At 42.4% G+C, this 13,347-nt stretch overlaps 1 protein-coding gene across 1 annotated transcript in view; it reads right to left on the bottom strand.

The window, feature by feature from the left end:
* LOC116147464 (probable ATP-dependent RNA helicase DDX60) overlaps positions 1 to 12,261 on the bottom strand; it is a 52,254-nt gene extending 39,993 nt beyond the window's left edge. Inside the window, 8 exon segments of the mRNA XM_064484202.1 lie at positions 788 to 948; positions 2,235 to 2,350; positions 2,808 to 2,883; positions 2,886 to 2,912; positions 6,365 to 6,520; positions 7,544 to 7,685; positions 11,669 to 11,827; positions 12,058 to 12,261. Coding sequence (XP_064340272.1) covers positions 788 to 948; positions 2,235 to 2,350; positions 2,808 to 2,883; positions 2,886 to 2,912; positions 6,365 to 6,520; positions 7,544 to 7,685; positions 11,669 to 11,827; positions 12,058 to 12,261 — 1,041 coding nt within the window.
* Between the last annotated feature and the right edge of the window lie 1,086 nt (positions 12,262 to 13,347).

Here is a 13,347-nt window from a genome sequence, read left to right as displayed (position 1 = left end):
TGCATTCAATCTGTAGATTGCATTGGGTAGTAAGGACATTTTAACAAGAAGAATTCTTCCAATCCATGAATACAGAAAACCTTTCCATTTATTTGTATCCTCTTCAATTTCTTTCATCAATGACTTACAGTTTTCAGAGTACAGGTCTTTCACCTCCTTGGTTAAATTCATTCCTTGGTATTTTTTTTTTGATGCAATTGTAAATGGGGTTATTTTCTTAATTTCTTTTTCTGATAGTTTGTTATTAGTGTATAGAAACACAACAGATCTTTGTATGTTCATTTTTTATTCTTCATTTTACTGAAGAATAAAATTCATTAGTTCTAACAGGTTTCTGGTGAAGTCTTAAAGGGTTCTTATGTACCATAATGTCATCTGCAAATAGTGACTGTGTGACTTATTCCTTTCCAATGTGGATGCCTTTTATTGCTTTTCCTTCCCTAACTTCTCTGGCTAAAACTTCCAGTACGAAGTTGAAAAGAAGTGGTGGTCTGGGCATCCTTGTCTTGTTCCTGACCTTAGAGGAAAAGCTTTCAGGTTTTCAGCTTTATCATTATATAACGACCTTTTTTCTCTCTTATTACAGTCTTTGCATGAAAGTCTATTTTGTATGGTATAAGTATAGCTACCCCTACTTTCTTTTGGTTTCCACTTGCATGAAGTATCTTTTCTAACTCTTTACTTTCTAAAAACACACTATGGAAAGCAACTACCAAACAGATGGAACAAATAACAATACAAGATAAAGAAAAGTTAAAAAAAAAAGGATAGACTTAACAGAAACTACCTGTGCCTTTTTGCCCTTGGGTTCACAGAAATTCCTCCTGGGCTTGGCGGCTTGAGTTACAAGAAGTTTTGAAGAGACTGATTCTAGTGACTTCCCATAAAATCACTGAAAAACATGATACTTTTGCACAGATCTGAGATAATGAGGATCTCTAGATTTTTCTGAAAAAGAAAAGACTTAAAATGCAACACAACTATATTTTTGCAACAGCATTCTCACTGATGCTTCACACCACCCCACCCCACCCCCACATACACACACACTTTTCCTTTTAGTTTGGAGCAGTCATTTAGGCTGATTACTTCCATTGAAGAGGGAATCTTCAGTCAAGCTCTCTCGTCTGTAGCCTCATTCCTTAAAGGATGGAAGGGATAGAACACTCTTTCATCATCTACCTCTCAAAGTACACATCAAGATGCTGCAGAGAATGACAGCTTCTGAGCACTGCTTCTGTCATGTGCTGTGAAGGAAGTTAATGAGGGGAAGGTGGAAGAATCAGGAAGACACCCATCTAGGCCTTCTTGCATCACTTGATAGAAAAACCCTTACTCCAGACCACAGCCACAGAGCCAAGAACTTGTCAGCTCAGAAAACCTGTCACTGTGGAAAAATCCATTGACATAGGAAACCCCAACAACAAAGGTATGACTTGCTCCCAGCCCCAAAGAAACCTACAGTCCTCACTTAAATGGGATAATTCAGTGGGTTGATTTTTCTATCCTTATCTGCCAATATCAAATCAAACCACTTGGAAGGATGTTAGGGATTAATCTAAAAAGTCCCTCGTATTTTTTTGGATCTTGGTTGCTGTGTCCATCAGCGGGCTGGTGAGTGGTGTGTGTGAGCATGCTTATCATGTACACATCTAGATTTTTCTGATGCTAAGTTTTGTCCATGTGAAGGAGGGGCTGAGCAGGGGGTAGACCAGGGTGAGAGGAAGACACGGGATGAGCCGGGGAGAAGGGTCCCTAACTCACTCTCACTGACATACTGTCAGCAGTGACACCGGCCTCCTGTGGCAGCCCCTCCAACCTGAGCACCATGGCAGTAAATCACTATACTTGTGACGAGCAGGCAACTGAGTGCTGTGAAAGCTGCTGAAACTGCTCAGAAGCCTTTGGCCTCAATATTTCTGAGGTCAAGGAACACACAGGTGTCAAACTGCAAGCTGTCTTTGCTTAAAAAAGCTTCTAACTTCTGTGGGGACAAATGCCATTATCCATGCACTTCCTCCCGAGAGAGCCGCGTGCCATGGACAGGTGGCCGTCAGCAACCAAGGGGGGCTCTTCCATCACCTGCCTCACTGACACACCTCTAAACACCTAGAACACTGTTATTATTCAAGAAGTATAACTCTTGGCTCATAACACGACAACTTTTCATTATAAAATAACAGGAAGAGAGTGAAACCGATCTTAATTTATTTCACCAGAGTCGCAGCACTGACCATTGAACTGACACTTTGTCCTGTCGTAGTCGTCACTGAGGGGTCTGTGGGAATGCCAGTGCACGAGTTCATCAAATTCCTTCTGTCTGACCAGCGAAGTTACAGCAGGGTCGTCACTATGAGATGACAGGAAGTACATGCTTATTTTAAACCACATGCCTCCAAACACAGCACAGATTTCATTTAAAAAAAATTTTTGTTTTTAAAAATCACAGCCACCTTTCCTCTTTCTGTCATAGAACGTGGATAGTAGGCTCCAAAGAGCAGTTTATTAGAGACTTAAGAACCCAGACTCCACTGTGTATCTCTAACAGTGAGGTCAACATCAACAAATATTCATAGATTAATTCATTAATTAAAAACATGCAGGTAGAATGATTTTACTCTAAGATTAATATCATGTTGATTTTAACCTAGTTATGATCCAAAAGGCTTTGATATTAAACTCATGTGTTACAAACACATTACATCTAACATACCCTATTTATAAATAATGTCACATTTCATAGAATCTTTAATGAGTAATTCATTTATTCCACCCAGGTATTTACTGAGGCACTTTGAGCCCCATACCTCACCAGGAAGGGCAAATCTTTCAAAATGTCTCCAACAAACTTATCCACCACCTGACATGACATTGGAATAAAACATAATTAGGCATCTTTTCCTTGAAGGTATCTGTAAACAAGTAAAAAATTAAGACAAGGTCAAATGTGAAACTTTCATGCAGACATATTATACATCATTTTCCAAAACTTCACATTAAAGAAACATTTTTGATCGATCTAAATTTACAGTGATCAATTCCAGCCCATACCATAAAGCTACTTCCCACATTAAAACATTCTGGAACACTGCAGTGTATAAGAAAGGCAGCACTTAGGTAGGTAGGTAGGTAGGTAGGTAGGTAGGTGGATGGATGGATAGACAGAAAAATGCCTGTTTCCTATTTCCAAATGTTTATTCCTTTTCTCATATCTTATTATGGGACAAGGAATTTGAACGTGGAAGTCTCACTCATAAATCTCTTACATTATACTTTCATAAAAATAAGATGAAAAAACAGTAGAGGAAGATACCGATGTCAGTGAAGTTACTGGGTATCACTGGTGTCTTCCCTTACACCCTTCTGGATATTACAAACATGGATACACACACACAACAGTGTTCATACATGTCACATGCACACTGTATATATGACAGCTGGCTAACGAATGCCTTTTTATCTAATATCTGGCTCCTAATTCCAGGTAGGCTGCCTATTACTCCCCTGATGCTCACTGTTCCAGTGTCTGCCTGATACCTTCCTATGAGCCCTACAACTGTACCTGGGCACCTTCCTCTTACAGCTGTAGGTGCAGCCAGCGTCCTAAGGATTTCATGCCCCAAAGACTGGATGGAAGTTGCAGGGTAAATACCCTGGCTATCTTGCTCTTTGGGTAAGACATCTCCCAAGTGGTTTGCACACCGTTTGAAAATTCCTAGTATAACTTACCTGCAGTTGCCCACATGGAAACCTACTCATTAATGCCCTGCATGGACTATGTTTTCTCCCTGGTGTTACCTAACACTCCCTTATTTGACCTTCCCGGTGCCAACCATCTCCTTGAACTCAAGAGTCTTTGTCTAGGGGACTTATCCTGACTAAGGGCAGAGGATATATATTCCTCCCCTGTCCTCTGAAAACCATACTTGTAACTACATCCTGACTTCCCCTTAACTTTCCTTCACATTCCTTCTGTGGTCATTTTATTCTTCCTGAAATTCATGATGCAGAAATATCTTCTGCCGTGACAGGATGATGGATAAATCCATGTTTGTACTTTTGAAAATGTCCACTTTACTCCTTCATTCTTAAATTACATGTTAAAAATTATATATAATTTCATTATGTTCTGATTTCTATCACCATTACTGGGAAAGTCTATTATCAGACTAATTTTTTCCTTTGTAAGTAACTCTTGATTCTTTTAAAATACTTATTTTTCACATTCTATGATTCTGTTGCATTGTGTCTAGCATGGGTATTTTTCAGTGTGCATGTGCAGTTGTTAACTGACCCACTTGGGACCCATCGTATGCCCTCGATGTGCAAATTCTTGTGTTTCATCATCCAGGCAACTGCCCAGCCATCATCTCTTCAAATACTGCCTGACCCACCTTGGCTCATTCTCTGCTTCTGAATCTCCAAATGAATGAAAAGTTACACATCTTCATTCTATCTTCCATGTCTCTTATTTTTTCTTGTTATATCTTTTTTATTTGAAATTACAGCTTCATTGAGGTTAAACTGACAAGAGTCACATATCTAAAGTGTACAATTTGATGTTTTGACATATGTATATATTCACAAAACCTTTACCACAAACAAGAAAATAAATATAAACACCATCTTCAAAGGGTTTCTTGTGTGTCTTTATAATCTCTCTCTTCCCTCCACATCTAGACCCTGTCCAGAAATAAACCACTGATATGATTTCTGTAACTATAGATTAGTTTGCATTTTCAAGAACTTTATATAAATGGAATAATCTATTCTCTGGCTTCTTCCACTCAGCATTATTATTTAGAAATTCACTCATGTAGTTATTAGGTCTGTATTCAGTCCTTTTCATTGTTGTTATATTCCATTGCATGGTTATATAAACGTGTTTTCTAGTTGATAATGTCTATCACAAAGAAAGCCACCATGAACAGTTATGTACAAGTCTTTGGACAAAATGTTTTCATTTCTATTAGGTAGAAGCCTAGTATTGTGTTATTCTGCATTCCACCAGTAGTGCTGCTTCACAGCTTGCCAACACTTGCTATGGTCAGTCTTTTAATTTTAGTCATTTTAATTTTAATATTTTCTCCTTTTGTCAATTTGATTACTACGTGCCTTGGTGTGTTCCTCTTTGGATTGATCCTGTGTGCAACTCTGCAATTCTTGGACTTGGGTGACTGTTTCCTCTACAAAGTTGGGTAAGTTTTCGGTTATTATTTCTTCAAAAATTTCCTCAGGTCCTTTCTCTCTCTCTTCTCTTTCTGGGACCCCTGTAATGCGAATATTAGTGTGCTTCATTCCATGAAGACATGGAAGATATAACTTGTATTTTATAATTTTTTGTATCTATTTTTTTTGCTTGTTTTGGTTATTTTCAAATGTTTTCCAGCTTTATTGGGATATAACTGACATACAACATTGTGTAAATTTAAGGCATACACTGTGTCATCTCTATTTGTACATGTAATTTTTGTGACCTACTTCTAGTTCACAAATTCTCTCTTTGGCAAAATCCCGTCAGCTTCGAACCTATCCACTGACAGTATTTTCATTTCTACAACTTTGGCTACTTTACAAAGTGAATGAAATGTTTTGCATCGTGTTGTTATTTTCTCACATTTCAAATTTCCTATTTTATTTCTTTAAACATTTTTAAACACACATATAGTACATTCTACTTTGGATAATTACAAAACCTGAAGGACTTAAGAGTTCCATTTCTGTAACTTCTTGTTTCTCTTGGGACTTATTTCTTCTGCTGTTTTATAAATTTGTGTTTACACTCACATTTCACAGATAATCCTGTAAAACCAGGGTTTATCGTGTTGCTCTTCTATGGAGAATGTGCCAGATTCCTTTGATCACTTTAAGGTTATTTTCTGGCTTAGCGTGGTCCTGACCCTGATAACAGAGTAAACCAAAACCCAGATTCCTGGGAGAGCAGACCTATAATTAGAAATTCTCAGAGTGATCTGCAGATCTATCTCTTCCTTCATTTGTTGGCTCCTGAGATTTCCCTCCTATTGTTTTGAGCTCAGTTACGATTTTATACAAAGATGTTTGGTGTCTTTTATCCAGCATTTCACTTACTAACACTTTCATACTGACAGAAATGGAAATCACATGTATCTTGCTTTTTTAAAAATTGACAGCAATATTAGTTACAAGCAAAACATAAAACTTCAAAATTACACTCAAAGTATTATTGCCCCAAGGATATGACAATATAGGTAATTTATTGTGAAAATGCACAGCACCAGGAAAATACTTGTACCTGCAACATTTAGTTAACAACGTTCAAATGTTTCAAAACATTTTCAGAGGGATGAGGCTTTTCTTTCAAATTAATTCAGCGATCTCTTACCTTTGATCGGTGATGGAGCCTTTTTAAGAAAAGGAAGTTTTGTTGTTCTCAGAGGAAATGGCTTTCCAACATCAAACTTTCAGGCCAACTTTGATACAGTATCCCAGAGGTGTTCATAATCCTTCGTAATGACATTTCCCAAATTCAAATGTAGACCTATATAAGAGTTAAAAGTGGTAAGTACTAAAAGTCATTCACACATACACGGATGCACTTACTTTGACTAAAGTCATAGAACTCTAAAATACTTGTCAAACAGTGACATTTTCAGTGAGTTCCAAACTGAACCTAAAGGAAAATGATCCCTAGTGTTGCCTGTGAGACTGCACACCTTAAAATTTATCTTGTTCCCCTATTTGATAACTAAGTATTAAAATTATAACTATCTTAACTAACAATAACAGATGGTGAACACCTAAATATTCTTCAAGGTAGTAAGAAATGTTATGTCACACATAGCTTTACAATCAATAAAACAGAATAAAAACTATGAGTTTTCAAAAGTTAGAATGTTTGTAAAGAATTGCTAAATATATTTGTAGCTAACTCATTCCAGTGTTTGCAATATGTAGGAACCAAAACTTAGTGGTTTTGCTCAATTAGTAATGCTGCTTCACAGTACTGTTGATTCACAGTACTCAATTAGTAATGCTCAATTAGTTATACTTCTCTTAAAATGTGTCTTATTTTTCTTTTACTATTAATAAACAACATTTATTCTCATAAAATGATGCAAAGAAAAGAAAATTAATTACATATAACATATAATACATGTGTATATATATATATATATATATATATATCAGCTTTATCTTTGGAAAAAATTTTAAATTCCCTAAATATCTAATAGTAGTAGAATGATTCCATTAATGTTATGAAAAAATGTTATGCATGTATTTAAACAGAAAATTCAACTGTTACCTAGAAATGCCAATTTCCCAAACACATATTGTTTGTAACAATACTTGTGGAGTAATATTAAGTTAAAAATGTTTTAAAATACATTCACTCTGATTGCAACTAAGTAAAACTTATATACATGTATAAACAAACAGTGGAAAGACGATGACTGCTATGTTATATGTTGGAAGTATAGAAAAATGATTTTGAAGTTTTAAATCCTTTATAAGGTCTACCTCTGGATAAAAGTATACTTATTATAATATACTAAGGTGGTACCTTGAACATTTTCTTCTTCATTGTAAAATGCTATATTTTTCAACAAAAGCTCATCACTTAAGTCAGAAAGGTGAGTTAAATTCAGATTCCAAAATTCAAAAACATTTATATTACTTAGGATGAAATAGTCACACCAGTTTTTCTGAAAATTGGAAATAAAACCAAGTTATTGACAATTTTTACATTAGCAGTAAACTCTAACATGGTCTTGAACACGCAGGCTAAGGTAGCCAGGCTCCTCCTTTTCTTACTGATGTGAGCCCTTCTGGGCTGGTTAATGATGAGTGCTTTATACCTTGCAAGGTTAAAGCTAAAATAAAATCAAACTAACCAAAAAATGAATTCATCATAGTTCTGTATTCTGAATCATAGAAATCTGTATTTCATGCCTAATACATTTTTTTCTCCTACTGTAACCCACAAATCCAAGACTACAGAAACATTGCTTTCAAATGTACAATATTTACTTAGGATTTAATGTTTTCCATTTTATTTCCAGGTCAAAAGAGCATTAAAAAAAATAAGGAGCATTTGATCATTCAGGGATCTAGAAGATGCTGAAACCTTCAAACTCAAAGATTCCCATTAGCCTACATCATTGTGCAGCCACAGAGTTAACAGAAGTGCATCTGTCCCCCCACCAGTCACAGGCAGGATGTCTCCCCGAGCATGCTTAGCACAGAGCAAGGCAGACAAGAGTTCAGTAACTTCTCTGAGTGAGTGGAGTCATCCTTTCGTCAGTGTTAGAGTTCGGTTCAGAGGGGAAAAAAAGCCAGCTCTCTGCACTAAACTCCTTTACTGATAAAACACTCAGGCTCTCCTGTCATCTCGATCAATGTGGCACCGCATCCAGAGTAACCCAACAGAAGTGTAACACAGGCAAACAGGCAAGTTGTAAATGTTATTTCAAATCTTCTGGATGTCACATTATAAAAGAAACAAGCTGAAATTCATTTTAACTTATTTCATTCAACCCAACATATCCAAAATATTATCATTTCAATGTGTAATAAATATAAAAATATTAACAGAACAGCTTATGTGTTTTTCACACTAAGTTTTTGAAATATGGTGTCTCTTTTAGACTTATCCACATCTCAAGTGCCCACTGTCCACTTATGGCTGCTGGCTACTGCGCTGGGCAGCTCTGCTCCAACCAGGTAACTCAGAACGGCTACCTGTGGTTCCTGATTAAATCATACATACCAAAAAGGCAGGGACCTCCCACCTCAACTGTAGTTTTATCTACAAATAAAAACTGAGGAGATTTCCTTAGAGCCACGGAGCAGTGATTCTCAAAATGCAGCATAAGCCTCACCTGGAAAGGTTATTAAATATGACAGATTGCTGGGCACCATCCAGAGAGATTGATCCCATGGGTCTGGGTGGACCCAGGAATCTGTACTTTTAACAAGGTCCCAGGTGATGCTGATACTGTTGGTCAGGGGACCCTACTTTGGGAACCACGCACGTGAGGTCTGTCCCCACCCCCAGGCCACAGGTCCTTCCCCATCCCACCACTGAGTCAGCAGTAATGTGTGAGAACAGAACACCAGAAGTCCCCGACTTTACTCACTCCATCTGACAGGTACCACAAGTGGCCTTCAAGTATCAAGACTGGAGCAAACATGAAACCCTCCCTGCAGTTTGCTGAGCTGCTCAGTTTCTCCAGAGACCTCAGAATATGCCTTTTACTGCCAAAATGTCTGAGGCTCCCTGAAGTTATGCTTCCTGGTGCCAGTGCCCCCCAAGTGAAGCTCAGAGAAGGGGGAGACCAGAGGAGGGGTGAGGGATCATCAGCTGCTCCCAACATGTGGGGAGAGCAGAGGGCGTGGGAGGGCATAGGCTTAAGATGAAACAGGACCTCAACCTGGTCATTTGTTAGCTGCCCACTAAGGGGCCACTCAGCCTTCCTGAGCCCAGGTTTTCATTCATAAAATGAGGACATATGAGGAGTGTTGTCTGAATGAGGTAACAGAGGTCAAGGACACACTTAACACAGGCACGGAATATACAGTGCTCTTCCCACATATCTGGCCATCCACACCACTCTAGTTAAAGAACGATGTTTTCTACCAGCCAAGACCACTGAGCATGTCCTGCAGGGTCCCCCAAGAACATCCCATCATTTAGAAAGACTCTGTACTATTCTTTTCATTTAATACCCACTGTGCATTAAAAAACTGTTTATGAAACTCAGGTAAGTGAAAATTACACATACAGAGCACTCCTTTACATCTGTAAATCAATACCACAATTAATATATACATACCATTCAGTAGTTGAGTACATGTAATTCAACCGACACAAAGTTGGCAAAAAAATTAAGTATTTCTCGAAAGTAAATTTACAGCAAAACTCATAGCACAACATTGTTGACGCTGTATCATATTATTTCAGTGTCTGACGTAGAGTATCCCTAGGCTCAGCGTACTGCCCTGGCATGACTTACACTAAGATGCCTGAAGTGAATTAAACAGGTGCTAAAGACAGGATCTCTATCCCTTTAGTGAACCACAGTCTGCCTCTTCCTGATGGAAAATGCCAAGGAAAGGGTTCCCCAGTGGGCTCTGGGACACAGGAACGTACTTTCACTGGACACCAGTAGAAGCACATGATCCTGTGTCCCCTGGAAGTGCTCATGACTGCAGACCCAGGCCCACCCCTCCACAACTGGACTGGAAGTGCTGCCCACACACGCCATGAGCTGCCACAGCAGACATCACTGAGGCACCACCAGTGAAACCAGCCCAAACCAACAGACTTGGGTTACCTGACTTCTTTATTTCTTAGGAGAAGCCATCCTTCTCAGACTGAGTGGAGTCTTCTCATTATCAGGTACTAAAGCATCCTGCAGTTCCTCCTTAATGTAAATTTTAAAAATTCAGTATCTGTCTCCCCCGCAAAACAGGGCTCTATGACAGTGCTGGGGGTGGGGGGACTAGGTTCTCAGTTTCCTCCCTAGGACTCATGCAAAGCGTGTGCGGTGGGTCGACACCTGTGGACTGGCTTCCTAACTGACTGGTTCTAAAGTACTCTCCCTGAGCACTTGGATTCTAAGTGTCAAGATCCGTAAAAAAGGTCTGCTAATCCCATTTCTGGGCATGGAGTCCCCAGATCAAAGGGAAAGACTCACACACGAAGAACCCGGGAGCAGCAGCACCTATAACACAGCAAACGCCCTCTTCACTTCCCAGACCGCGCTGTGTCCATCGAAAACAGCCAATAGCCACCACAGAATGAGTGGAGTGAGGGAGAAACTGGGAAAACACGTGGAAAGAAAAAAAGTATAGACTATACATTATATATATATATCTTTACCTATAACTATGTATAGTCCCAATGTTAGAAACAATTACACATAACAGAGAAAAACCTACGCATTTACACCAAAAAGAATAAACTGAAACATCAATGGTGACCAGCACTGATTTGCGTGGGCTCCTGGGTAAGGTTTTCTTTCGCTATTTTTTTCAAGTCAACATATTTTCCCTAAATATCCTCAATACTGGACGAAAATAATAAACAATCAGACTGCTTTCCTCAACGGCTCTCAAGAGCAGAACACGACGGTCATTGTTCTCTCCCAGTTGACATCACAAAACCCTAATTTTTCTTCTTTTTCTTTCTTTCTTTTTTTTTTTTTTTTTTTGAGTGAAGATTTATTCAGGGACGCACACTCCAGGGACAGGAGATGAGGGAAAGGCCACGGATGGGGCTCGGGCTGAAGAAGGAGCAAGAAGCAGACGCCCCCGCAGACAGGCCGGCTGCGCAGCGCAGGGGACAGGGCCAGGAGCCCTGGCCCTGGCCCCCAGTCCTGACCCGGCCCCCGCCCCAACCCTGACCCTGACCCTGACCCTGGCCCTCGCCCCAGCCCTGGCCCTGACCCCGGCCCCGGCCCCGGCTCCAACCCTGACCCTGGGCCTGACCCGACCCCGGCCCTGACGCAGGCGGAGTGGGAGAGATGGTCCCCTCAGGCTGGAGACGGCGCGCGGCCGGTCCTACCGTAAACACAGCTGCTGGAGTTCGGAAGGGACTGACCAGGCCACTGACCCTTTCAGGCGCCCGCGCTGACGTGGCTCCCACACACCAGAGACAAGGCCCCCTGGCCGAGCGTCCACTCACCATCTGTAAGGCGGTCTGAATTTCCTCGGTCCAGCAGGAAGCCACGACTCTGGTGCGGGCTCTCTGGGGAAGAGGCACGCGGAGCAGGAAAACCGCAGCGAGACAGCGCAGCCTGCACAGGTCCTCCGCCTCCCTCAGGGGCGGGCCGCGGCGTTCCCCCTGCACGAACCACAGAGCGCGTCAGGGACCCGCGGCCGAGCAACGCCGCGCGACGCTGCGTGGGGCTGCGTGGGGCTGTGAGAGGCTGCGTGACCCTGCGTGACCCTGCGTGAGGCTGAAGGACGCGGCAGGACGCTGCGTGACCCTGCGTGAGACTGAAGGACCCTGCGTGATGCTGCGCGACGCCTGGGCAGCCCACGAGCTGCTCCCCGCGGGCGGCCGTCACGCACTGACGCCCCGGTTCTGAGCAGGCCGGTCTCCCCACGTCCCGGGTGCGGGCTGTCCTGGTGAAGCGCGGCTGCCGAGCGGCCCGGGCTCAGGAGCCCTCCCCGAGGCTGTCCTCTCCCCCGGCCTCCCTCATGTGTACAGCTGGCGCTGAACGCGGCGCGGCTGGGAATGCGTCCCCGGCCGAAGAAGGAAAGGCGGGGGCGCATGTAACCTGGCCACCTCCCGTGCCCGCGGGTTTCGGGGCCCCAGACGCAGAGGGTGCAGCGCCTCCCTGGAGCGAGACGGGCCTAAGGATGAGCCGCTCCAGAGACACTGGGTGTAGGTCACTTGGGTGGTACCTAAGATGACCCGCCTAGCCCCGTGGGGACGCGCCACCAGGACACGACTCACACAAAGGACGCAAGAGAAGCACGGTGAGTCCCGCTCATTTCTGAAACTGCGGAAGAAAGAGACAAAACTTCGTTTTTCCTTAGTGAGAATCTTCCACGGCAGCAGGGGGACCCGTGTGTGAGCGCGTGTGCGCAGCGCAGGGACGGCTGCTCAGCAGGACAGCGAAGCCGCGGCGGCCTCTCAGCCAGGGAAGGCTCGGCCCTTCCGTGTCTCCCCGGCGAGGACGGGAGGCAGGATTGCCGCTTCCAGGACCAGCGGAACCGGGACGAGACAGCCCTGGGTTCACGCCACACCGCATTTAACAGTTCGGTTTGAGGACTGCTCCCCGGACCCGCTGAACCTCAGCGTGCCCATCCGGGAAATAAGAATGACAGCGCCCCCTAAAAATGCTACTGTGAGGATTTAAGGGCAGAAGGGGTGTGAGGAGACCCGAACCTTGGACGATGGCCAGCTCTCACCAGTGCCAGCTCCTTTCTTCCGGGGAGGACTGGACAGATTTGACTAGACGTGGACTAAGGGAAACGTGCAAAGTAAAACACCAAATCGTGTAACGGCACCATCGATGAGTCTTAGAAACAAATTCTATCGCCTCCCCCACCCCTTTTTTGGAAGTTCATATAAATTAGAGGAATAAAGTCAATCAAATGAATTGGGGAAATGAAAATCAATAAAATTTCAAACATGGAGAACCATGGTGTTGTATTTCACAGTAAAATAATGATCGCACCTGTTGGGTGTTAGTTTTCTGAGCAGCGGGGGTCTGCGACCTATTCTCTAAGACGCTGTGGTACAAACTCAAGAACAACGAGCATGAAGTGACACAAAGAACTCGTCGAATGTCAGACCCTTCCGGCCACAGCTCCTTAAGCGGAGAAATCATTTCACGTGCCAGTCACAGAAGG

Source organism: Camelus dromedarius, unplaced genomic scaffold (genome assembly GCF_036321535.1).
Source record: "Camelus dromedarius isolate mCamDro1 unplaced genomic scaffold, mCamDro1.pat HAP1_SCAFFOLD_45, whole genome shotgun sequence".
NCBI lineage: Eukaryota > Metazoa > Chordata > Mammalia > Artiodactyla > Camelidae > Camelus > Camelus dromedarius.
The sequence above is the reverse complement of the archived record's forward strand: the minus strand, read 5'-3'. Positions and strand labels throughout refer to the sequence as shown.